Here is a 27,218-nt window from a genome sequence, read left to right on the forward strand (position 1 = left end):
AACGTGTTTAATTTCTTCTCCCCACTCTGGAATCTTTTATTCTTGCTCTCCTACAGTACTTTGAGCTCACAGTTCTGCTTATTACTTTTGGCTGATCCTCTTACTCAAAAAAAGAAAATTGATGTAGGGAATTCCCTGGAGGTCCAGTGATTACTACTCAGTGCTTTCACTGCTGGGGGCCAGGGTTTGATCCCTGGTTGCGGGACTAAGGTCCCGCAAGCCATGAGGCACGGCCAATAAAAAAAAAAAAATGATGTGTAAACATCTTAGGCTATTTCAGCAAATGCTAGTTTTCACAACAAGGCCACACTGCATTCTCAGTTGTGTTCACATGTGCCTGAAACAGGAGGGAAGGGGGCAGGGCACAACCTTTAAGAGAATGACATAGCCATTGAGGACACAACATAAACTGGTTAGAACCAACTAGGTCCAAGGTGGCAGAAGATTCGACTTCCACTAGACTTTAAGCCTCATTATATGCTCACTATAATACATCAGCATCTAAATGACACACCCACAGGTGCCATGACAGTTCCAGGGCCAACCAGAAAAGGTTAAAAAGGGGGCAGTGGCCCAATTCCTGGAAATCTCTGCCCCTTCTCCAAGATAGTTGGAATAATCCTCCCACTCATGGGGCTATGAAACTACCTAGCCCATAAAAACTAATCACTCCATATTTTGGGGCCTCTCACCTTCTGAGATGGCCCACACTCTGTCTGTGAAGTGTGTTTCTCTCTAAATAAATCTACTTCTTACCTATCACTTTGTCTCTCACTAAATTCTTTTTGCAATGAGACATCAAGAACCTGAGCTTCATTAAGTCCTGAGACCAGGTGTGTGATCTCAGTTAAAAGATGGTGGGTTCAGGTCCCACCCTGGACTGTGCGGTTTCAATCTCAGGATGTTTCCGGCTACTACAGGGGCTCCAAGCTGCACTGTTGGACTCCCAGTGCCCAACATACGGAGTCCTGGACCTTCCAGGCCCAGGCACCGCACAGGGACTTTGGCCTCAGGAACGGAAACCAGGCCGAGTTTCCACATCCCAGCCCTGCGCTTACTGAAAGCAGCCATCCTTCCCAGGTCTCCTCCGGGGTAAGTCCCAGGCTTCTCTCCACCCCAGTCACAAGAATGTGAAACACAACTCAGTGCAAACAAGAAGTTGGGTGGGGACTCCAGACGTTTAGGAAGAAGAAAAGCCTGTATGCCCCTCAGTGCCAATGGCATGAGAGCATGGGGGACAGAGCCCTGCAGGTGACAGGATGTTGCCAATGGTAAGTTAGCAGCATCACCCAGAGGGATCCTGGCAGGAATGAAAGACCTCAGGGGACACACAGACCGAATCCACATTCGGCCTTTGCATCTTGTCTCACTCAGCTCAAGCTGCCGTAACAATACATCACAGACTGGGTGGTTTAAACAAAAGAAATTTATTCCTCAGAGTTCTGAGAGATAGGAAGTCAAGGTGCTGGTGATTCCATTACTGAGGGAGCCCTAGGCTGCAGATGCCACCTCCTCCCCGTGTCCATACATGGTGCAAAGAGGGTGCTGGTGTCTCTTCGTTTTCTGATAAGGACCCCTATTGGATTAGGGCCCCCGTACGACCTATTTAAGCCTTATCTCCAAACGCAGTTATACCAAGGGTTAGGGCTTCAACATAAGCATTTCAAAGGGAAGTATTCAGTCCATAGCAACCCGTACTAGTGTGCGACACTGGGCACCTCATATACTACCTCTAAGCCTTGTTTTTTGATTTGTGAAATGTACATTATATTTATTTCATAGAGTCACTAAAAGGTTTAAAGGCTATAATATAGGTTAAAAGCTCACAGAAAATCCTGGAAACTTTTGGGTCTTGAAAGATGCATGATAGTTAATATCATGACCATCCTAACGTTACGAGGATGTTGATTATGTTGGCTAATCTCTCCCTCAGGACTCTGCTCACACACACCCTGCTGCCCCCTGCTCCAAGAGGGGCAATTTCCAGGAGGAGGGCCTGGAACCCATGCTCCCCACTCCAATGGTGAGGGTCCCTCCTCTCTCAGCCCCTGGAAGGATGCCAGCTGTGAACATCTGCTTCCCGACGGACAAGACCTGGAGAGACAGGAATCTGCTCAAATCCTGCCCTGGCTCCCCCACTTCTGCTAAGGGCCAGACCCCCTGAAAAGTCCAACCAGTTCCTAGGAAGTGAAACCAAGGACTCACCTGCCAAAAATACATTATTTAAAGAAGAGACTATAGGTAAATCTGATTATAAGTCTTTGACACAAGATCCTTCAGGAGTCCTGCATGGAAGAGCACCTTTAGGACATCCAGCTCATCCCACAGATGCTGTAAAGTAATGCCTGGACTAACCCAGCCATCTGAGACTTGCTTATCCACCCTGGGGAGCCCGCTTCTCTGGGAACTGCTTTCACTGAGCTGCGCCTGGCACTATCCCATCATGGACGTGGAAGGTGATAAGCAGATATTCAAACCTTTTGGTTGCATTTCCTGTAAGGATTTCAAAGATGTTTTTTATTATGATATATCATAAAAACTCATAGGAAAATTGCTCTCGGGACTCAAAAGAAGAAATAAATATGCTCCTCTTCCAGCAATGTTTTATTTGTATTATTAACACCACGGATCATGGAAGGGGGTAGATTTCTCCCCCTTGGCTACTAGAAATGCAAAGCAAAATGTGTATTCTATCTCCAGTAAGTGTATATCACCTTCAGAAAGCATTTGGGGTGCTGACTTTGCTATTAGAGTTATGTTTTTTCTTCCTTTTCAAATTGCATCATTTTAGATGATCAAGATGGAAAACAAAGGGCAAAATTCATTCCTGAGCATGTCTTTATTGTCCCTTTTCTCACCTTGACAGAATCATCTGAATAATGATAATCACCCCAGGATTTTTTTTTTCTTGTATTGCTATTCCTGTGTAATTATTAGGGCTGCTGATAACCATTCGGTGACAATGAATAATATCAAACATTCCCCATACATTTGTGTATAGGTAACAGCTTACAATGTCAAGGTTAAATGAAAGGAGACGTGCCAGTATCCATCTTAAGAGCTGATATTATAGTGTTTCACAGCTCCAGTCAACATGACACAAGTGCACTCCGAGAGCCTTTTCAGGGACTGCACAAGGGAAATAAGACCAAGTAATGTGGGAAAAAAAAATTGCATCCGTTTATAATTTTTAAACCTCTTCATATTCTGTATCTTGCATAAGCCTTGCCAAGAACATTTTCAAATGAAGTGCAGTGTAGCAGATAAAACTCCTTCTTCACGTAAGCTTCCCAACTTTGACCAAAGAACAGACACAAAGCCAATGATTCCCCCAAGGTTGGGCCAGGCCAGGTACCCTATTCTGAGGGTGGCCTGGATCCACACCCAGAACTCTCTCCACTCCCGCACCCAGCCTTCAGGATTCCAAGGCAACACCTCAAGTGAAGGATCACTCTGCATTTTTAGCCAGTAAGAGGGGACCCTAAAGGTCCTTCCTGTGTCCTGGGGACACCCATGCTCCCACACGGCAAGCTCATATCTGAGGTTAGTTGTCGTTACTGGTGTCCTTGCATTTAACACCGGTTTCTTTGTAGCTATCTTTTTGATAGAGACAATTTTCAGCAATTACTCTAAGAATGTGTATATTTAATTAAGTTTGATTACACAAGGCAGTATGAGAAATACTTGCATGGTCCATTGAGTTTCACAGAGTTCTGGTTATTTAAATATTCCCTCACTGAATATCAGAGTTGCAATTCTTAATTTAAAGTCCTCACATCTCTATGGAATACATTTAAAAAATATTTGCAAAGAACTTGATCATTTTTGTTAAGGTTCTCAACTCACTTCAGTAGCTGCCACATATTTTCATCTGTAAAGCCAATTTTTAATGTCACACACCAAACAACTGAGACTTCAAAGACTAAAGTTTCAAGTCATTAGTGACTATATTCTTTAGCAATTGATTGCCCACTCATTCTTACGTCTTTTGAAATTTTGTTCACAGGCAGAACAAAGGTAGTGTGAACTTCTGACCTGGCTTCTCTCTGAGAAGGGTATACAGTATACGTATATCTGTAACTAAACAGTGGTTTGGTTTCTTTTTCAGAATATATATACATCTATAAATATAATTTTTATTTTCTTGGCATATCGAGATTCTGAAACATTTTGCCTGACCCCAAGAAAAAATTTCATAAATTCTGGGCATGCCTAAGTATAGATTTTAAATATAGTTGGAAATAAAGCCATAGACAAGACATTACTTTAAGTGTAAAAATTTTCATGAATGCCAACAACCTACACATGTATCTCTTAATTTATTTTAATTCAAAAATTTTTACCAGTTTGTTTTTCAGATATAAATATACTCCTTGAGTTACCTGGCTAAAATATTCTATCTAAATTAAATCTGATGGCTTAATGCCATATTGGATTAATCTGGGAACAGCATCCCAGACTTTGGTTAAACCCAGAATGAAAACAAAATGCCTACCAAGTCCCTTCCTCTGGCTTCTGTTCATGATCATATTCAAGTTATCCTTGAATGTCTGGGAATGGATAACCAAAGAGCTGCATTTTCTCCCAAAGCAATTTAATTTACCTTCAATTGTCTTGTATAAGGAACTTAGTCATGATGTTATTTTAGAGGCTTTTTTTTGTAAAAAATTAATAAACAGAAACCCCAATTAAATAGAGCTGGGAGGCCAGCAGGAGGAGCTCTTATACCCAGAGACCACAGCCCAGCCCGACAGGAAGAAGACAGACCCCTCCTCTTTCCAGGCAGGGACTCAGCCAATGAGAGGCTGGGACTCTGTTTACTAAGCCCACCCACCTTCCTTTTCTTCTGTAAAAGCATCCTTCTCCCCATGGGAGAACTTGCACTTGGCTCACCAGGGTTGCAGACCCTGACTTGCAATTCTCTACTGATCCCAAATAAACCCAAGTCTATTTATTTCAGGTTAATAATTTCTTCTGATTCAAAAAATGGTCATTATAACACACTGGAAGAAATATGTTAATAAAAAAAAGTATTAATAACTTTCTAAGACAGATAGCCAATACCATTAACTAATGTCTTTCAGTGATAATCAACCAATCAATAGCCTATTTTATTACATTTTCTGATTAGTTGTTCCAGGTGTATAGGAATATAATGATTTTTTGTATCAACAATTTAGTGAACTCCTTTATTATCTGTAATGGCTTATCGATAGATTCTTTGGAGTTTCTACATTCTGTGTTCTGCGAATAAAACCTTCTTCCTTACCCTTGAAATTCTTACTCCCTTTATGATTACTACTTGTCTCATTATATTTATTAGAATCCTCAGTAAGGTGTTGAATTTTTTTTTTAATGGTGAGAATGGGGCTTCCCTGGTGGTGCAGTGGTTGAGAGTCCGCCTGCCGATGCAGGGGACACGGGTTCGTGCCCCGGTCCGGGAAGATCCCACATGCCGCGGAGCGGCTAGGCCCGTGAGCCATGGCCGCTGAGCCTGCGCGTCCGCAGCCTGTGCTCTGCAACGGGAGAGGCCACGGCAGTGAGAGGCCCGCGTACCGGAAAAAAAAAAAATGGTGAGAATGGTTATTCTCTTCTTTTTCTTGAAGAGAATACTTATGTTTCAGCATTAATTACAGGTGTTTTTTTTCATACTACATTCAGGTCTTTAAACTTTGCTTTTGTTCTTATTTAACATGATTTTTATTTTTTAGTCATGAGTGGGGGCAGAATTTTGTCATTTTTTCTATTGAATCTTTAGAAACAATCACATTTTCTCATCTAATGCGTTAATGTGATCGATACCTCATTGATTTTCTTATTTTGACCATTTCTAGACCAGGGAATAAAAGCTACCTGATCATAATGTGGTTATTGTTTCATATTGATGGATTTGGTAGGATAGTATTTTATGTAGTATTTGTTTTATTTATGTTTTTAAGTGAGATTGAGTTACAGATACTGTCTTTTTTTAAGGGTTTTTGGCCTCATAAAGAATTGGGAGAATTTCCTATCCTTTATTCAAAGAAATGCAAGGTCCACCTCTTTGTGCAAAGTTCGATGAAACCTACCTGTAAAACAAATGGGACCTGTTTTTTGTGAACAGATTTTTAAAAACTAAATCACCAATTCTATTTCTTTAATGTTTACATTGCTATTTAGGGCTTTCCCCCCGCCCCACCCCTTGGGTCAATTTTGGAAATATATATTTCTCAAAAAATGCTTATTTTACATAAGTTTTCCATATTTTTGCATAAATTATTTACTGTATTCTTTTTCTAAATTTTTATAACTTCAATTATAGTTGTAACCAGGTCTCAGATCTTTTCTCCTTCTAAATATTGCTTGTCTTTTCTCTGTTTTATGCTCAATCTTGTAAGTTTATTATTATTTTAAATCGCGATCCCAACCTCAGTGCAGTTTTATAGTTTCTGGGATTCCTTTATTCTGACTTGTGAAAATGCCATCGCGGGGTCTGAGCTTCCTTCTGCCAGAATTCCACACATCTAAGTGTTCGTCTGTGATCTGAGAACCCCCCAGGCAGCACACGGGACCACCCGCCGCAGTGCTGAGACCTGACCCTCGGTAGCCTGGCTGCCACCTGCACCGCTGTCCCTAAGGCCACCCCAGGCCCTTAGCCTTTGCTGAGTCTTTTGCTCAGGAAAGTGCAAAGCTGCTAAATGGCCCTGTCCGGCTCCAGAGCCGAGCCACAGGCAGTAACTCTCCCCCACCCCTTTTCTGTCAAATTCCATTTCTCCAGAACCCCCATCCCCTTTCTGCTCTCCTGTCAGCGGGAGCTGAGTTCATCTACACTGGTCTCTCCCCCACTGCTGTGGTCTGAAAAGGATTAGTCTTGCTGCTTTTAATCAGTGCCTAGTATCCTGCTCCAGGACAGTCTCCAACCCTGTTTTATCCACTCCGCGCCCCTTGCACACAGGAACATTTGCACCCCTGGCCGACGTGTGTGAAGGGGAGCAGAATAGGCCTCTTGGGAATAGGATTATTGGGGGCTGATTATTTTGAGTGGCTGCCAACACCGGAGAATCTCAGAAAACAGAAGTTGCCCCTTTGTGAAGGAAATTTACATTTATAAGGGAAATCTCTATTTGGGAGGGTGTCTCCTTCTCCGTACCAGGAAAAGAAGGATGACTAAGAAACTCTCCTCCAAGGAGAAGGCTCCCAACTTAAATCTGCATGTCAGCCTTACCCCTATTTACTGTGCTTTTCCTTTCACCTCATAACCGGCCCCTCCCAACATCATGGGTCTTTTTAGTTAATAAACTTCTGTTTGTGTTTCTCTTGCTAATCTGTCTGTTGTTATAGGGGGTCTCAGGCAAGAACTACGGAAGATAGAGGAAAAATTATTTTTCCTTCCTTACATGTGTCATCTGTTTAAATATCTCTGCCCTCACCCAACATCACACACAGTCTAGTTAGAAAACTTTAATCAAAGGGTATGTTCTCGGCCTCCTGACTCACAGTGGCTACAGCCAAATTTCCTGTTGGGATCAGAAGTCAATCCCTAGGGCGGCCAGCCAGTCTCAAACTCCCAGGGTCACTGTGGCATTGACTGTCTGATATTCCTCTGGTTTTTTACATCTCTCTTCATTTCTAGCACCTGATGATTTTACTTACTTTTTCTTCTTTTAAACAGAGTTATATTTTTCAAAAACAACAACAACAAAAATAAATAAATATATATTTGCCCAGCATTTTGTATTTCCAGTAGGAGGGGTTTCATGAACCTCAGTTCCATCTGCCATGTTGTCAGAAACCTTTGTATTTTCTATTGATTCTTCAGGATATTTTATAGACACTTAGTAGGACTAACAAATCTGCTGAATCATCAACTTACTCATTAACTTGTTACAGGCGTATGTATTTACGTAATTGGAATCCGACTCTGATAAGCTTTGATTCTTGTTTCCTGCCTGGGCTTCTTAAGGTGTGAAGAAAGCTCTGTGCCCAGATTCATCCTCCATATAATTGAACTATTTGATTCCCACAGAGTCCCTCATGGAAATGAATTCGCCTCTGGGGATAATGAATAGAGGACAGAAGAACAGACAAATGAACTACATCAAGTCAACCCTGAAGTTTGCCCCAAGGCCTACGTAACCCATAAAATGTTATTCAGCAGCTCAGAACAGCCCTGCTCAAGGAGGAGAGAAGATTGTTTGGGAAAATGCAAGCCAACCTCACTCCCAAATCCTACCCATCAACATAGGACTACTGCTGGTCTCACTCCACCAATAAACCAGCCCCCCATACAGGCCAGCCTTTTAGACCCCTGGATGTGATGATCCAAAGGCCATGTGCACAGCCACCTCTCTGGCCTAAAGCCCCCCTCTGAGTTCCAGAATCTAACTCCCTCCTTGATAAAACCACTTGGATTTCTAATAGGCTTATCCAACTTAACTCATCCAAAACTGAACTCCAAACCAACCCCACCCACCACCTTGTTGTGCCCACAGCCCTCTTAGAATCAGCAAATATCAATCCCATTCATCTCACTGATCAGGATGAACTACCTGCAGTTCACCTCCGTTGACCCCTCTCTGCCTTGAATGCCCCAGTCCAACCCGTCAGCAGACACTCCTGGTCTTATCTTCTTTGATCTCCAGCCCTCTCTGCTCAGCCTGGCCTCCTGGATTTTTTTGCACATCTCCAACTCAAGACATACATGGTCTGTAGTTGCAATTCGGGAGAAGTCCTTCCTGGGACACTTGTAGAGCATGATCTCCTCGGCGTCTGCAATTTTAACCCTGGGGCCTGGTGGAGTGCCTGGCAGGCAGTTGCAAATCACTGGAGAGAAGTGAAATGACCCCTGGGAACATCTCGTTGTCGAGAAGCAATGGAACTTGACAAGGTTGAGTTTCATCTGAAGGTCAAGAAATCTTCCCACCCTCCTGTGTTCTAGTAAACAGCAGATTGCAAAGCAGCTCTTCCCCATGTGACTTCCCCATGAGTTTCATCTGTGAGATGAACCTCACAGATGCCTGCTTGTTTACCCAGGAAAAGGCCAGACCCAGACCCTCCCATTCATGCCTCATAAACGATTAGCTGAACCGTTTTATCCCCAGGGATCAAGCAGAACAAAATGCATGTTAACCTCTCTCCCAGCCCCTGACATCATATTACATCTTCTAATTTGATTTTCAGATGGTGAGAAAATGACCCAGAAATAAATAATATATAAAATGATAATTTTTGTATTAACTAAAAATTCTAAGAATAGAGCCACAGAGAATCTAGGTGCATACGCTGAACTAACCATTTATATTTTATTGTGAGGACACCATGATCAATTAAAAATCATGGTTATGTGATCTTTGGTCAAATTATTAAAACACACACATTCATACAAATGAAGGATAATAAAATCCAAAAAGAAGCCTTTCCATGAAATCTCTTGAAAATATTTTCTTACTCCCGAACCATCTCTCAATTCCTGATGGAAGAGCTGAATATCAACGATTGATAATTTTTTACCTTTCAGCCTGAGCAGCAGATAGCCCACCCTGCCACCCCTAGGAGAGGCTGGCCTCAGGTAGAATGTTCTCTGACCTTCTATCCATCATCCCCCTTTCACCTCCCCCCCCCACCCCGACACACACACACACTCAGCTCTCTCCACCTTGATCTCTCCTCTCTATCACAGCAAACCTACTTGGCCAGGCTGGAGACACATGCAGGTGTTATGGGCACAGTGTTCTTGCCTGTGGCAATGGTTCCTTTCCCCCCTTGCAATAATCCTTCAGAGTAAACGTCTCTCCTTACTAAGTTGGGAATTTTTTGATAGTCTGTTGCCTTGTTGAAGAATAGGATGGTATTTGTCCTTGCCCTACTCAGGACTTCCTCACTGTCACAAAGGCATAGCCACCCAGTTATCACCCGCCCCCCTCCAGTGCGCGAGGTCACAGCCTCTGCGGCATCCCCCTCAGTGGGGAGCAGCCCCCATTATGAGAAGCTTCTCTTTACACTGAGACAAAATCTGCCACCTGTTTATTCTGCACACGCAGGCCCTCAGAAGCTAAGCAAAATAAATCTGGTCCCTTTCCCAGGAAATAAGTACTCAGTTATTACATTTCTCCCATGAAACCTCAACATCTTCTTTTCTCCAGGTTAAATAATTACACTAAAGACATACAACGTTTGTCGTATTGGCCCTAAATCCTGCTGTCTACAGCATGGAATGATCGTCTTCATGGCTGCCACTGAAAAAAAAAAATTAAAAATTAAGCTATCAACAATCTAAAGCACAGGATGTGATTTCACAAAAAGAACATCCACATCAAAATAAATGAGAATGACCCCAAAGACCGACAAGAAATTAAAAAATCAAAACCACCCACGACAAACAGGTCTGATGGGACAACAGAAGAAGAGAGGGCAGCAGGGGACAGGGACCCTCCACTCAGGAGCCAGAGCAGCTTCTCGAAGCAAAAGAATGGTGAGTCCCTGGAAAAAGCAGACAAGCATATGCTATTGCACCGGGCCTGCTAAAGCAGTGAATTCCAGGGGACTCGGGGATTAATAAACTTTCTATGAGGTGAAAAATACTGAAGAGGGAGAAATAATGAAAGCGTGATGTCAGATAAACACCAGCTCAGGAAAACTATCAACAGACATGAATCACAGTAATAACGAGGTGAACTCACACTTTTGAAATCGCATCCAGGAAACCCCACCTGGGATGAAATCAAGACACCAGAGAAATCAGAGCATCCTCACAGCACAGAGCCCCCGGCACCCCGTGGAGGAGAGACTCGGAAGGAAACTGCTTCTCTTCTGTTCCAGGACTCCTACTTGCGAGGATATTTTTTAAACTTTAAAGAAAAAAATGAAGATCCTACAACGTGCCAGGACGAAAAGGAGGAGAAAGCCTCAGGTTTCTTCCTCGAGACCTTGAAAAAGGGGAAAGCTTCAGAAGAAAGGGGGGCCCCCCGAAAATATGCATCCCATGATGCTGACTGTTCCTTTGAAGGAAGGAGAAAAATGTCTCAGTCGCTGGAGGACACGAGAATAATCTGTAAACACACTCCCAAGATTGTAAAAAAATCATTACAAGCAGCAACAGAGACCTGAGAGCAGCTTAACTAGAGAGAATAACACTAACCCAATGGACAGTGGGTGAGATTCACAGGAGCCACTAGGGCGCTCTGCTTTCAGTTCGGGTATACAAAGTCTCAAGACGTGACCGTCTCCACCCTAGGGAGAAGCAGCTGGGGAAACTATGAAACCTAGTTTGCTGTGGTTGTCGTTTGTCTAACATGCTAATCCTTAGAGAGCTGAGGACCCAGAAGGACCCAAGTGGACCAAATCCAGAAAGGGGTGAGCCTGCTTCTAGACAAGAGGTGCCTTATGGCAGCAGAACGACTGGCGAGGAGAAGGCAGTGAACATGGTCACCAACTTGAATGACTGTGAGTGGACCGGCTGATGCTTAGACCCCAGGAGAACACCGGCCTTGGAGGCCAGCAGAGCAGAGAAACTCCCAAAGCCAGGGAGCCAGGACCACAGCTGGGAGCAACCCCCAGAGCGACTCAACATTTCAGAAAGCTGGCCACTGAAGTTTAAGACTCAACAAAAAGGGCTTCCCTGGTGGCGCAGTGGTTGAGAGTCCGCCTGCCGATGCAGGGGACACGGGTTCGTGCCCCAGTCCGGGAGGATCCCACATGCTGTGGAGCAGCTGGGCCTGTGAGCCATGGCTGCTGAGCCTGAGCGTCCGGAGCCTGTGCTCCGCAACGGCAGAGGCCACAACAGTGAGAGGCCCGCGTACCACAAAAAAAAAAAAAAAAAAAAAAGGACTCAACAAAAAAATATCAAGTCAAACTGTGTTCAAATCCCAAGCCCTGCTAGCGGGAAAGTCCGTATCCCACTCTGAAAAATTCCGAAGCCGGTTGGGAACTCAACCCACCTGGGTGACAGCAGGGTCAGGACACACTAGGAGGGACCACCACCTGCCCACCAGATGGGCTACATTTAGAAAGTCACAAGATCAAGTACTGGTGTAGGGGTTAGCCCCCGAGGCTCTCTTAAATTGTTGAGAGAAGTGAAAAATGGCACAATCTCTTCTTATAACTTTAAACACAAACCTAACCCATGACCCTCTTGTTATTTACCTAAGAGTCATGTTGGAGGTGCATGTCCATGACAAGACTGGCATGGAAATATCCATGGCACTGTGCTCAGTACAGCCCAAATGGGAGGAACCCAGATGTCCATCAGATTGTAGGATATTTGTACAACAGATACTACTCTGCAAGAAAAGGGAGTCGAAATACAAATAAGCACAGCACCATGAATGAATCTAAAAATATTATGTTGAGTGGAAGAAACTAGACACAAAATTTCTCTTCACTTATGTGAAGTCTAGAAACACACAGAAATCATCTATAGAGATAGAAACCAGAAAATATATTTCTCTGGTGTGTGGATGGGGGGAAATAAAAGGTAATAGACATGAAGGAATTTTCCAGGCTGATGGTTAGGTGGATGGACATAATTATCAAAACTTAGACTGGATGATTAAGATCTGTGCATTGCATTGTACCTAAATTATGCCTCACTAAAAGAACATAGAAGCAAACAAAGTTCATTCTGGACACATATTCGCAGAAAATTCTGGGGAAAGTGTTGCATTTCTTGATGGAAAACTGAAGGACTAAGATGTGGGGAGCTGCCCAGAGGGCCTGTCCCCACCACAGAAGTCTCCTGGGAGGATGGTGGGGTACCTGGGCCGTTACGTGCAGAGACCACGGATAGTTCCTTGTACAAAGCGGACCTCCTAAATGTGGTTAGTCTTAAAAATAGGATGTGATGGTAACAATGGCAGAAAATAACGAATGCAACTTCTTTGAACACCATAAATCTTAGCAAATACATTTAGTCACATACAATTGCCTCTTGTCTCATACAAAGAAAAGAGGGTACTGTTCCAATGAGTAATAAATACAGAAACAAAAAGAGACTACAAAGGCCAGCAACAATGCTGAACATATGGGAAAATGGGTTCAGTATTAATAAAACACTCAAATGGGCTAGACTACTCCACAAAAAAGAAGATACTCCTGCATTTAAGGTGAACAAAACAAATTAAAGCTGGTTAAAACAACTTAGCTGAGTATATAAAAAAAACAAAATCAAAATACATATTTTAAGGTTCTAGAATGGACAAAGCTTCATTCTATTTGCATAAGTATAAAAGCTTCGGCGTTGACTACCAAAACCCAAGAATATTAAAAGCGCCATAAAATCTAAACAAAGAAAAATGCAAGCCCTCCTCAAAAATACAATTGCAAGCCGAGATATCTGATTGTGTTATCAGAGTGTGAAAACACCAGGCTAAGCAAAAAATAATAAGAATATCTGAAAATTTAATAAACATATGAAAACCTGTGAAGGTAATAAGGACAAGATGCCACTGATGTGTAAGTAAATACAAGACAAACACAAAATAATTGTGGATAAACTAGTTTTTTCTGAGTGGCTGAAGACGAAGATTTTACCTAAGAAAATATACTGAATTCACGTAATAACAGACTTACTGTAAGGCCAATAGTACATAGTACTTGCTGAAGAAAACCACACATGTATATTTATAGAACTGCCAGACTCCGTTAAAGAACCTAAGCCAGCTTTTGTGATAATGTTTTTCAAACTTTCAATTAAATACTTCAGTCTGTCGATCCAGATGCCTAAGAAATCTACTAAAGACCTTTTAAGTGTAACTACTGAAAATTTCCCACCAGTCTCACAGTGTATAAAAACTTTAATAATAAAAAATATCACGGGTTTTGACATGTAATATTTATTTCCACTCATCTCTAAACAGTGTATAATTTCAGTATGATTTCTTCTTCAAGCTAAAAATAACTGAAAGGAGGATTTTTCTCTGTTTCATTGGAATTTCCTAGGCCATACGTGCGTGTACTCCCAGACACAGACTGCGGCTTGTTGATCCGCATATCCTACCCTTAGAAGCACACCTGGTTTAGTCCTCAACTGAAAATCACTGACTATAAATTTTACCTTTTTAAGTCCATCAATAATTCATTTGGGGCCTAGTATATGATCAATTTTTTAAATGTTCTAAGATGTTTAGCAATTTATTTTCATTTTTGACTCTCAGATTTTGTGAGAATACAGAGTAGAGCTTGTTAAAGAATTCTCATACCTTCATCCTGAAAACTAAAAGCAGAAGATTTTGGTCATGGTGGTGGTACAGTTGAAAAATCCTCTACAGATGAAAATGATGAAAACTAGAAGAAAAGAATAACAATTAGAAGGCACTGGAAAGTCACCAAGAGCAGACAAAAGCCTGAGAGACTTTGCTCTGAACAGACACTGAGAACAAAGGGTAAGAATCATGAGTTTGTGTCTTTTTGCCGATGGTGATCCCAACACCCACTTGCTACTCCAGTCACAGAAAAATCAGTGTTACTGCCTCCAGGACAGAGTCAGGGAGAGCTGGAAATTGAGGGGGGAAGTCCTTGCAGTGAAAGAGCCTCACAAAGGTGAGATGCAAAAGCTGAGCACAAAGTCTCCTTGTCTCCTGGCCGACCAGTAAGCGAGCATCTGCGGCGGAGAGTCCGACAGGCCGGCCAGAAGGAGGTGTGTGAGAGGGGAGTGCATCCCAAAGGACAGAGCCCTGCGCAATGTCTGTGAATACGCTGCACGCATCTCCCAACACGCGTGCGGCTTGTGCAGAAGTAGGCTGAAGCCTTCCTGGCTGGAGGCGTCCGAAGACACAGGTGTGATGGGCAGAGAAGTGGGGAGTGGGGAGAGAAACCTGAAGCAGGGAACAGACAGGCTGGGCCTGAGCACCAGCAGGGACAGAACAAGTGCGGGGCCTCCAGATGGCACAGGGAGACCCCAGGACATCAGGCTTGGGGACGAGCAGCCAAGGCACGAAGGCCTGGGGCAGAGCCCCTGCCCTGGCAGGAGAGATCCACAGGTACAGTGTGAGTCCAGGAAAGCCAGTGCCCACGGGGGCAGGGCACCAGTGATCCTCAGACAAACAACAGGTCCAGAGGAGCCGCAGCATCCTATCTACACCATACAGTTGTTTTTTTTTTGTTTTTTTTTTGTTTTTTTTTGCGGTACGCGGGCCTCTCACTGCCGTGGCTTCTCCCGTTGCGGAGCACAGGCTCCGGACGCGCGGGCTCAGCGGCCATGGTTCACGGGCCCAGGCGGTCCATGGCATGTGGGATCTTCCCGGACCGGGGCACAAACCTGTGTCCCCTGCACCGGCAGGTGGACTCTCAACCACTGCGCCACTGGGGAAGCCCCAGTTCTTTTTTTTTTAATTTAAGTATAGTTGATTTACAATGTGTTAATTTCTGCTGTACAGCAAAGTGACTCAGTTATACATATATATACATTCTTTTTCATATTCTTTTCCATTATGGTTTATCACATGATATTGAATGTAGTTCTCCTTGCTCTCCAGTGGGACCTTGTTGTTTATCCATTCTCTCTCTATATATAGTTTTTAAACCAAAATGAGAAGCTATAAAAAGAAACAACCGCAAATATGTCTACCCCAAGTTGAAGGAAAAAGGCTGCAGAAACTGACTCTGACAGGGTCTAGATGCCGGATTTGCAGACAAAGACATCAAAGCAGGTATTAAAATATGCAGAAAGAATTTTTTTAAATGTGGTCTTGAGTCAATGGGTGAACATATAGAGTCAAAACTGAGCAATGAGAACTGTAAAAGTACTTCTGTAACATTTCTGGAGCTGAAAGCACAATAACTGAAATGAAAAAAAAAAACTCGCCAGATGAGCTCAACAGCAAATTGGAGAAGGCAGAAGAAAGAGTCGGTGAACCTGCAGGTGTATCAATAGGAATTATCTAAGTGAAAAACAGAAAGGAAAAAGGTGAAGGAAAAATGAACAGACCCTCAAAGCCTGTGGGACAATTTAAGAAGTTTTCACTTGTGTACTTGGAGTCCAGGAAGGATAGAAGAGAGAAAAAGAAGCACAAAAAATAACTGAAGAAATAAAGGTTGAAAATCTCACAAAGTTGCTGAATTTAGCAAGGTGGTAAGACAATGATTAATAAACAAAAATAAAATGTATTTATATATGGAAGCAGCAAGCAACTGGAAAATAAACTGTAATAACATTGCTATTTAATATTAGGAAAAACAATATGAAGAATTGAATTAACAAAAGTAGTACAAGACCTATACAATAAAAACTATAAAACATCACTGAGAGAAATTAAAGAAGACCTAACAAAATGGAGAGAGATGCTATGTTCATGGACTGGAAGACTTAATCTAGTTAAGATGTCTATTCTCCAATGTTGATCTATAAACTCAATGCAATCCCAATCGAAATCCAGTCTTTTTGTAGAAACTGAAAGCTGATTTAAAATTTTTATGACAATGCAAAGTCCAAAGCAATCTATAAAAAAAGATTTAAATAATTCTACAGTAATCCAGAGTCCGACACTGGCATAAGGATAAGTGTGCAGATCAATGGAACAAAATAGATGGTCCAGAAATAGGCCAAACTTATATATATATAAGTATATATCTTTTTGACAAAAATGTCACAATAATTCAATGGAGAAAAGATAATCTTTTCAACAAATGGTGCCGGGACAACTTGATATCAATTTTTTTTGCCTCTCACCATCTACCCAACGTATGTATTACAGACAATGAGTCTGAGACCTGAAATCACAAAACTTCTTAAAAGCAATACAAGAGAAACTTTTGTAACCTGAGTTAGTCAAATGTGCCATTGATAGAATACAAAAAAATATAACCCACAAAAGGAAGATTGATAGAGTAGCCGCCACTAAAACGAAATACTCTGCTGTTTGAAAGATGCCATTAAGAGAATGAAATTGTAATCCACAGACTGAGGGAAAATAGTCACTATATATCAAAAAATTTGTATTAACCTCTTCAAGTCAATAATAAGGATCAAATAACTCAACAAAAATTGAGCCAAAGATTTGAAAAGGCACTTCACGAAATAAGCTGTGCAAATGGTCATCGGCCACATGCAAAGATGTTCAGTGGTCATAAGGTAAAAGCAAATTTACGTCTACTAGAACTAGCAGAATTTCTAAAAGTAAACACTGTCAAACCAAGTGTCTTCAAGGATATGGAGTAACTGTGTCACCAGTGCTGTGCTGATCCTGTTTTGAAATCAGGGCTGAAATCTCTCAAGTCCACTCCATGGGCAGTTACTAAGCTCCCATCCCAACTTCTTCCTTTCTCAGGCTCTGACACTCCTGAGTTAGAAAACACACACCCCACCTACAGAGGTCCCGACACCTCCCACGTAGGAATGGCCTCCTTTTACTAGAGACCATGGACTTATTCAAAATACCCCAAATCCCCAGAAAGCTCAAGTAGCCCCACCTGCCAACTGCAGGCCACCCCCACGTACAAGGTGCCCTGGAGGGTTCCAGGTTGCTGTCATCCTGACCCTGGAGGTATCCCCTTTGGAGCTGGAAGTAACAGAGTTCTGCCTTTCATCACCCAAATGCCTTCTGTTCAAAGAACTCAGTATCATTTAATTATGAGACAAACTGGAGCACCCATCCTAAAGAGAATGCAAAATGGAACAGTCACTTTGGGAAACGGCTGGGCAGTTTCTGGCAAAGTTAAACATACACACACGCTCACACTTAGCAGTTTCCATTCCTAGGAATCTACCCAAGATATCTCATTTCTGCACAAGAGCTTATATGTGAATGCTCAGAGCAGTGCTATCGATATTTGTCAGAAACTAAAAACAACTCAGATGTCCATCAAGCAGTAAACGGATTACTTGTGGTATACTCATAAATGGAATGCAATAAAAATGTGGTTTATCCATACAATGGAATAGAATAAGATGTGATGTATCCCTACAAAGGAATATAATAAGATGTGGTGAAACCCTCCAATGGGATATAGTACGATGTGGCATATCCATACAATGGAATATAATAGAATGTGGTGTGTCCACACAATGGAATGCTACCCAACAAGGAAAGGATGTGACTGATACATGCAACAACAGTGTTGAATCTCAAAAACACAGCAGATGGAAGAAGCCAGACGCAGGCTCATCTCTCTGATTCCAGGTGTATGAAATTCCATACAAAGCAAGTTACAAACACTATCATGACAGAAAACATGTCAGCAGTTGCTTGGGAACAGGGTGTATGGGTTGGGGATTTGGGGAGGGATAACTGAGAATTGTACCACACAGTCAAAAGGGGGCTTTTTGTTATATGTAACTTAAAAATGCTAAAAAAAAACCTAAAAAACACTAAAACTAAAGTAAAAACACTACATAATTTATACATGATAAAACAAAACTGATTGAACGATGAAGAAAAATCTGTACAAACAAACTTGTTAAACTCGCCCTTATCTTCCTAGTCACTCCATCATTTACCTATCCTTCGTCCCAAACTCCTTGTCAACGCTTCACTAATTTATGGTTTATTTGCCTAAAGGTAGAAACGACTCCTGCTCTGATCGATTCTTCAGATCTTCATTCTCTTGTGAAGGCTCCCACATACATGTAAAATTTTAATAAAGTCTGTATGCTTTTCTCCTGTTAATCTATCTTTGTCAGTTTTCTTTTCAGACCCAGCCACGGACCCTAAGAGGGTCAAGAAAACTTTTTCCTTTTGGTATATTTCATAAAATCCATTCCGTTTCTTAACTATATAATCGCATTTTTGAGAGCTATTTTATTTTCCCCAATAGTCTTGTCCTTTTAAATGTTTCATTAAATCATCTGCATTTTTTTCAGGTCACACTTTATGGTTTTATACATCTGGAATTATTGGCACATTAAACTGACTCCTCTGAAGAGTATATTTTTAATGAAGAAAATGCTCTCTCTCTACAGATGCTGAGATGCTGGGTAAACTTAGCGAAAATCTGTTAAATGGAAAACATCCTCCTTTTTAATCACTTACTTTCACGGATATGCCAAATATTTTCACAGGTACTATCTTTATAGCACCGTATAGGAACTTTCCTTAATAAATAGGTTTGAAGACAAAAGCACCAAATAATTCATCTCTGATTTTTTTGAGTGGTCACTGAGTTCAAATGTTGGAAAAATCAAGGGCCTTCTCAGCACAAAATATCTAGAGATCCAATTAAACATATAAGCTCAATCAAAACATTCTACCTACAAGCTGATACAGCCCAAAACACAGTAAGAAAATTTGAAAATTAAACCTTAAATACACATGGAGGTCCCACTGTGTCATCCCCTCAGGTGTTCTGGAGATACCTCCGCACTGTCTGGTTCACGGGTTTTGTTGCAACAGTGGTAACCTTCTCAAACTTCAAAAGCAGAAGATTTTTTTATCTATTTGTTGAATACTGATTAAGGATCTCCAGTTGATTTTGAAAGAAACATGCAGCCAAAATACAGAGAATTCATCTACAGAAATAAGTCAAAAAATGTTGCAAAGCACTTAGACTGACTTCACTGTAGTTCTTCCAAGGTTCAACCATTTCTAAAGAAAAAATCTAACTGGCAAAAGAGGCACTAGCCAAGCTGAGATTTTTTTTTTTTTTTTTACTCACAAAAAGACATGCTTAGAAAACTATTTAATACTTTTGAAAATTATAGCTTCTACAGTTATTTCTAGGCTATCAATTTGTTTGGACACAATTATGAATAATATGTGTACCCCAGTCAACTTCAAATGCATTTCTACCCTACTGGCTCCTTAAGTTAGGTAGGTCATGTTTTTATAATGACGCTTTGCTCTGCTAAAAATGTATTCACAGTAGCAGTCAAAAATAATTTTACTTTCAACATCGAATTTTGAAAATGCACCTAAAACAGAATTAGCAATAGCATTAGATGTTTTGCATTTGATTTTAATTGATTTCAATTTCCAAAGGCTTTGCTTTGATTCCAGAAACTGAATTTAAAAACAAAGACAACTGACTTTGTTTGTGAAAGTAGCTGAATTGATTTTCTATCTAAAGCACACGGAAAACTGATGCAATACTGACATTAAGTTTTTACTATGTTTTTCTACTGCTATTGGAGCCAACATATTAACAGCTATGTTTTACTTTCTGTACAAATACAAAAAACCCACAGATACAAAAAACCCTGCAACTGAAAAGGAGCAAAGTTAATCTAGAGTAAGTGGCTCTCAGTGAGACTCCATGGCTCAGATGGTGACAGGTAAGTCACGCTTTCTGCTGTCGTGCCTGTTAAATCATTGTCTTTATTTTTTTTTTTAACTAAATTTATTTATTTATGGCTGCGTTTGGGTCTTCGTTGCTGTGCGCGGGCTTTCTCTAGTTGTGGCAAGTGGGGCTACTCTTCTCTGCAGTGCGCAGGCTTCTCATTGCGGTGGCTTCTCTTGTTGCGGAGCACGGGCTGTAGGTGTGTGGGCTTCAACCGTTGTGGCTCGCAGGCTCTAGAGCGCAGGCTCAGTAGTCGTGGTGCATGGGCTTAGTTGCTCCGCGGCATGTGGGATCTTCCCGAACCAGGGCTCAAACCTGTGTCCCCTGCATAGGCAGGCGGACTCTTAACCCATTGCAGCAGCAGGGAAGTCCCTAAATCATTGTCTTTAGACTGTCTTCTTAAAATGACTACCAACTTATGAACTACGAGCTGATACTTCTTAAACAGATGGATGTTTTCTAGTTTATTCCTAACTGCTTAGTGAATTCACTACAGCTCTCTAAAATGACTAGACAAAGTTTGTGCAAATTACTGGCTCATCTTCAATAGCTTTGAGAAACAGAAAATCAATATTAAAGGTCTGTTAAATGTTCACTTTCTTCCTAATTTCATTCCTTTAAAAAAAATTTTTTTTTGAGCTCGTTGCTAGGGAAATCATTATTTGCCAAACAGTAAAGCATTATTCAGACTTCCATGTGGGGTGGGGGAATGGGGGGCACACAGCTCAGCTTCTCATCCCTGTCCAATCACCTTTTCAGGGACTCCTGTCCCGCCTGAGTGCTGCTTCCTTGGGGTAGGATTGTCCATTTTCACCTTTTTGGTAATTTCACAAAGGATTTTGACATTTTGGGGTTTTGCCTGTTGAGTGAGGTGCTGTAAATCACTGTAAGTTTAATGACAGGGAAGAACAGCCAGTTTCAGCTTTCCTCTGGATTCCCGGTATAGGCACTTAAACAGATTAACATGCCATCAGAACACAGAACAAAAATCAGATTCTTGTCTGTTTGATTCGAATTTGTGAACAAAACGTTACTAGTGAAGCATCTTACCGGCAGGTGAAAGACTTTTTGCAGGCGCTGGATTTCATTTTTATTGTTTTTTAAAAATAAATTTACATTCTCTCCAAATGTCCTCTAAAATAAGACCAGACTGGATGAAAATAGCTTTCTTTAAAACAAATATCCTTTTATTCCCCCCCTGCTTATAAAATCTTAATGAATGAGCCCTTCCTGGAGGCTTTTCATTACTCACAGGGCCAGAGGGAACAGTCTCACATCTTCATTATTCCGATGCTGTATTTTACATAATGAACAGCAGGCTGCCTTGGTGATCATTGTTTCTTGAAGCCTGGGGTTTGAAGTGGTTGATGTGAGATGTTCCTGGCACTCAGAAATGGGTCAGAGCCCGAAGAGGCAGTGGGGTCAAGGGTCAGGAAGGTATTTACAAGAGCTGAAACGACAAAATTTGCTTCCAGGGTTTGGGGGGAGCTTGGTATGGTCAGTCTCTCAAAGTAAAGGCAGGAAGCCCGGTCTTTTTAGAAGGGATTAAGACCTTGGAAACATGTAAAGAAACAATATAGTTGACAGTTTATTCTAAACAGCCAAGAATGGAGGATGAAATGAGCAAGTCCCGTGCCCTGGCCTTGGGGGCCGTCCACGGCTGCACAGGAAAAAGCTGGCCAACACGGAATCACTCCCGGGGGTGGCGAACACAAAGGTCCGGGGGCCGCAGTGTTTCCTGTGATAGGAAGGTGAGGAACACGTGTAACGTGGGACACAGACATCAGCACTGGCCCTTGGAAACAGGTAGAGTTGTTGGTTCCAGAGGCTTCTGATGCCTTCCAGGTGGAGGGAGCAACTGCAGAGAAGCAGGTTAAGTGTGGCCACAGCTCTGGGCAGGTTCAGCCCAGGAAGGCTCGTGGCGGGGAGGCGGGGGCCCTGTGGGCAAGCTGGGCGGCTATGTGTGTGTTGGGCCTGTCCAAGGGGCGGCAAGGGGGGCTTCAAAAATCTAATTATTAGGAGATAAATGAATTTGGGGCTTTTAGGGGGGAATGTTTGGGGCTTTTCGTAAATATTAATCACATGTATTTTGTTCGCTAAGGCATATCCCTCCTTCAAATGACAGATATATAACTGGTTTTAATTTGCAAAGGCAAGTTCATATATATTCTCCCCTATCTATTCCCTTTTACAGATAAGGAAAGTGAGGTCCAGATGTGGCAGCAGCAGAGGGTGGGTGGAACCAGAGCCAGCAACCCTGTCGCCAGCTCCAGGCCCCTTGGGGAGGCTCAGATCGCCCTGCCCGGTTTTTATGTTTCTCTCCATGTGCTTTAGAGGAAGGTGATACGGGGTCTTCTCTCTTTTGTTCTTCAAAGAATAAGTGTTTATCTTGTTTTAACTGTTTATCTTGTTAATTTACAGAATGACTTAGTGACATAACAGAAGATGAGAAAAAAAAGAAGATAACGTCCGAATGAACCAAAGAAAGGAACCTTGTTCTTTCTGTGCCACCAGAGTGGATTGCTGAGTCAGGATGCCTGGGACATCCTGACTAATGTATGCATTAGTGTCAAAGAATAATCAATTTTAGCACTGAAGTGCTCTTTCAGTCATCTGGTCCAAGTTGGAAAGTACTTATCTCTGAACTGGGCTCCCCAGCCTCTGAACACTGCTGACGAAGAGTTCTAATGGTCAGAAAAGTCTGCCTTGTTTCAAAGTCCACCCATTTTTAGCCTGTCTCTCCAGAGGTGACCTAGATTCAGATGTACCAGCATCTGGTGCTCTCAGGAGGTAAAGTTTAAAGTGTACCTTGGTACCCACCATGACCTCACCGCCTCAGGTGACCAAAGGTTGCCCAAACAACCGCATTTTTATCCAGGGTTATGAGAGTCAGGTTATAACACAGGTTAAAACACAGACACTCTATTCAGAGGCCTATCATTCTTATTATCTAATGTGAGCGCTCTTAAGTAAAGAGTGGTGATGTTTTTCTCTCCTATAATAATGCTTTACTCAGTGACGGCTGACGTGCTTTCCATAGACACTCAGGGACTGTGTGATTAAAGATAAACTCAGTTCACAGCTGTCAGGATTACCAAATTGTAACTACTCTTAAGCGAAGGCATTTGTTTGAGAAAAGATGAGATGCAATTTTCAGAACCGGTGGTTTAGGGGGACCTCCTGGGGTAATGGGCTCTTTTATACCTGGAGCTTATCTTCCCGAAATACAAATAAGAGGTTGGGTTTTGCTGTTAGTGTAAGAGCAGAATGCATCTTCTGATCAACAAAGAAGGTATTTTACATCCGGCTGAGAATATTCATCGCCTTGTTCTCCTGGAGATTGGGCGAGCTGTCCACAGGGCCATGTGTCTCATGCTGTCAGCCACTGACAGCTCATTTCTACCAGAACGCATCCCATGGAAGGGTTCTGGATGCAATTCCAAGTTACCTCTGGTAACGGCACCATTGATCAAGCGGTGGATGGGGTACAGGTATCTGCCTGCCTTGGATGAATGGCTTTATTGTATCTCGTGAAAACTGATTTCCCTTTTGCTGAGGACACAGTCTGGAGGTATCTGAGACCACTGGATTAATGACCAAGTGGCTTTTAACAGACGAATGATGGCGAAGGAGTATGAATGGATAATCTTCTAGAGGACAAAGGGCCTTGCCTGTGAAATACAGCTGGAAATGTATCCTTGTGCCCCTGCCTGGCAGGCCCCAGCTCTGCTTCCGCCTCCAGGCCTGCAGGGCTATCCCAGCCCACAAACAGGGGGACCTTCACCCCTCCACTGCCCAGCCACCTCTGGGGCCACAATCCTCCCTGGCCCCCTCAGAGCCTCCTCCCCACTGGGGAAATCACCCCTTCCCCTCCCATGGTCTTTCCCACTGCCATCTTATCTCCTGGCATACAGCAGATATCTGCTGATTGAATGAATGAAACTCTTCTAAATCCATCATGTTAGTTAATTGTCACAAAACATCCACAGATGTAGCTACACTTAATATGTCCATTTTCCAGAAAGGATACAGAGAAATCAGGTTACTTGATCAGATTCTTACTCTGAAGCCCTCATTGTATAATGGGGCAGTCCAATCACTGGTTTTCACATCAGTGACTTTCAGTAATCAAGAACCATGAAAGTTCTCTTTAAAGTTATTTTGTTAAGAAGGTAGAGAAGTAGAACACATTGTAGGAAAGATAGCATCGAAATACTGTAGAGTTTTCAGTCTTAATATTCAAACAATGGGCACAATGTTCTATAAATTAAATTAATGAAAGGTTAGCAATTTTATCATAGAACCAGAGATTTTACCCTGTGCACGACCTCCTGTAAAACAACATGGCAATATGTACCAGGGTGATAAAAATGTTCCAAGCCTTTGACCTAATCATCTCACTCCCGTGACATTATTCTAATGAAATAATTCAAAAGCAAACGGAGGCCACACACATGGTGACGTTTTACTGCAGTATTACTCAGTTTTTTTCCTCTGCTTCCCTCACCACTTTCCTCATCATTCAACAAAAGCAGCAGACAGGTTATTTACAGACCACTTCCCCATCTAGATGGTGAGCTCATAAGGGCAGGAACCAGAACCTGACTCATCTTTGTATTTGATGTAAAATATATAATAAGTGCCTCTAACTTTCATAAAAGCAATACATAAGCACACACCCACACACATGCATACACACAGACTCCTCTAAATCTAAGAAAAGAACCCAGCATTCAACAAAAGAGCCAAAAGTTCAACAAAAGAACATGCTTAATTACATCAGAAGACATGTGATTTGGGTTCTGGGTTGTGAGAAGGACACACAGGGGAATTAACCTCCTGTAGGAAACAGGACGGAGAAGGTTTTCCAGGTGAGGACATTTGAGTGCCAGTCTTTATAAAAAGGGGGAGACTGGGAAGGGACTCCAGGCGGGTCCTCAGCAAGTTCAAAGGGCACAATGCAGACTGGAAGTGGCCAAGCCTCGTGGAGGCTGGTCTGTGGCCTGAGCCCCAGACTGGTCTAAAATCCACAGCCAAATGCACCCAGACTCTAGGAAACATGCAGATAAAGCCACGGCCATACACTTTCTGCCTAGGTTCATGTGAGCACCTAACTCACGAAAGCACTTCATCGTGATAACTGGGTAGCAACGACTTCAGGGCAGTCTGTGTCTAACTTGATTTATTTATCTTAAAAATTAAGGTTTTGCCCCAATGTTTGCAAACAAAAGTGTCATTTTACGCTATTCACAAATTTGCAAAGAGGAGCTGCTAATTCAAAGGTCTCCGGAGGAAATGAAAACAAATTAAGTTCCTGAAATCAAGAGATCAGCCCCGACCCAACCCTTCTCTGTGTCTAACTTGTCAGAAGTGAGCAGACCTGAGAGCCGTCTGCACTCAGGACACCCAGCATCTTCACCTGGCTTAGACCTCTGCAAACCCAGAGCTGATCTTAGTTCACAGTTCACGAAGGAGGAGGAACACCATGGGGCACGCAAGTGCTTCTCTAAATCATAAGTATCGATGCTTACTGGGCTCTGTGAGGATTCATGGAATACGATCTGAATCTTTACTCCCACTAAACCAAAATGTAAGTAAACACACGGATAAGAAATCCGCTAGCACTTCGGAGTTAAGTTCTTGGTCTACATTGGGAAACACTAACAAGAAGGTGAATAAAGCTTTGACATTAAAAACATCTATTTAGCATGCCATTTGCATCAACATGGATGGACCTAGAGATTATTATACTAAGTGAACTAAGTCAGAAAGAGAAAGACAGCATATGATATCACTTACATGTGGAATCTAAACTACGATACAAATCAACATATCTATGAAACAAAAACAGACTCAGAGACATAAAGAACAGACATGTGGTTGCCAAGGGGGAGGGGGGAGGGAGAAGGAAGGAGTGAGAGCTTTGGATTAGCAGATGTAATCTATATACAGGATGGATAAACAACAAGGTCCTACTGTACAGCACAGGGAACTATATTCAATATCCTGTAACAAACAATAATGGAAAAGAATATAAAAAAGAATATATATATAAAACTGAGTTACTTTGGTGTACAGAAGAAATTAACACAACAGTGTAAATCAACTGTACTTCAATAAAATTGAAAAAAAGATAAGCACACTGAACCAGGAAAAAATATACCATATGGCTTATATCAGCAAGTTACAAAATCACTGTGATCAGATTTAAATTCTCTTCATTTTAGTGTTTTTTTAACATAAAAAATAAGGCCAATAATAAACACTTCTATACCTCCAGAGACTGTAAATTGGAATGAGAAAAAAACTTTATTTAGGTATTATTTTTTAGGAAAATTGCTTATTAGGAAGTCATTTCCTCTGGGGTGTTTCTCTGTGTAGGTGATATTTATTAAGTTTCTCTTTTCTGCTTCGGCTGCTAGAAAACTTATTGTCAACTCTGCAGACCGTCTTTAACAACGAGTTGTTATGAAACACAGGGTGATGGGGAGCATGTGTCTATACTAACTTTTTCTCACTTGCCATTCAACAGTCATTTTTTCTCTGTCCTGAGATTTCAATTTTTAAAATATTACATACTACATATTTCTATAAACTCTAAAATCTCTAGAAAAACAACAAAAATGCATCAAAATCTCAAAAAGATCTCATTCATGCCTAAAGCTGCACAGCTCCACTGTGTACTTCTCTTATTAAACTTGACTGGGAGGAAAAATTTTTAAAAAGTGAGAAAATGAGCACCTCAAAGCAGTGGTTCTCCAAGGTGGTCCCAAGACCAGCAGCACCAAAAATACCAAGGGAGGCACATATTAAAAATGCAAATTCTCAGGCTCCAGGCCAGACCAGCTGGATCAGGAACTCTGGGGAGGGGGTGCGTCAGTGAATCTGTGTTATAACAAGTCCTGGAGGTGATGCTCACCAGGGTTGAGCTGGGTGAACCCTGCCTCCTGGGCTCTGGGATCCCAGAAGAGCACAATACCTGCATGAGATCTGGATGTACCCAGCGACCTCCATTCTCCCTGCATTTGCAGCCC

At 42.0% G+C, this 27,218-nt stretch overlaps 1 protein-coding gene across 4 annotated transcripts in view; it reads right to left on the bottom strand.

The window, feature by feature from the left end:
- VWC2 (von Willebrand factor C domain containing 2) overlaps positions 1-27,218 on the bottom strand; it is a 118,555-nt gene that overhangs the window by 57,888 nt on the left and 33,449 nt on the right. The window contains exon 4 of one of the 4 annotated variants that reach the window (XM_033402256.2): positions 14,175-14,259. The exons of the other annotated variants lie outside the window; for them this stretch is intronic. Coding sequence (XP_033258147.1) covers positions 14,189-14,259 — 71 coding nt within the window. The 3' untranslated portion in view covers positions 14,175-14,188. The remainder of the gene's footprint in view (positions 1-14,174; positions 14,260-27,218) is intronic. 4 annotated transcript variants of the gene reach the window in all.

This window comes from Orcinus orca, chromosome 9 (genome assembly GCF_937001465.1).
Source record: "Orcinus orca chromosome 9, mOrcOrc1.1, whole genome shotgun sequence".
Lineage (NCBI taxonomy): Eukaryota > Metazoa > Chordata > Mammalia > Artiodactyla > Delphinidae > Orcinus > Orcinus orca.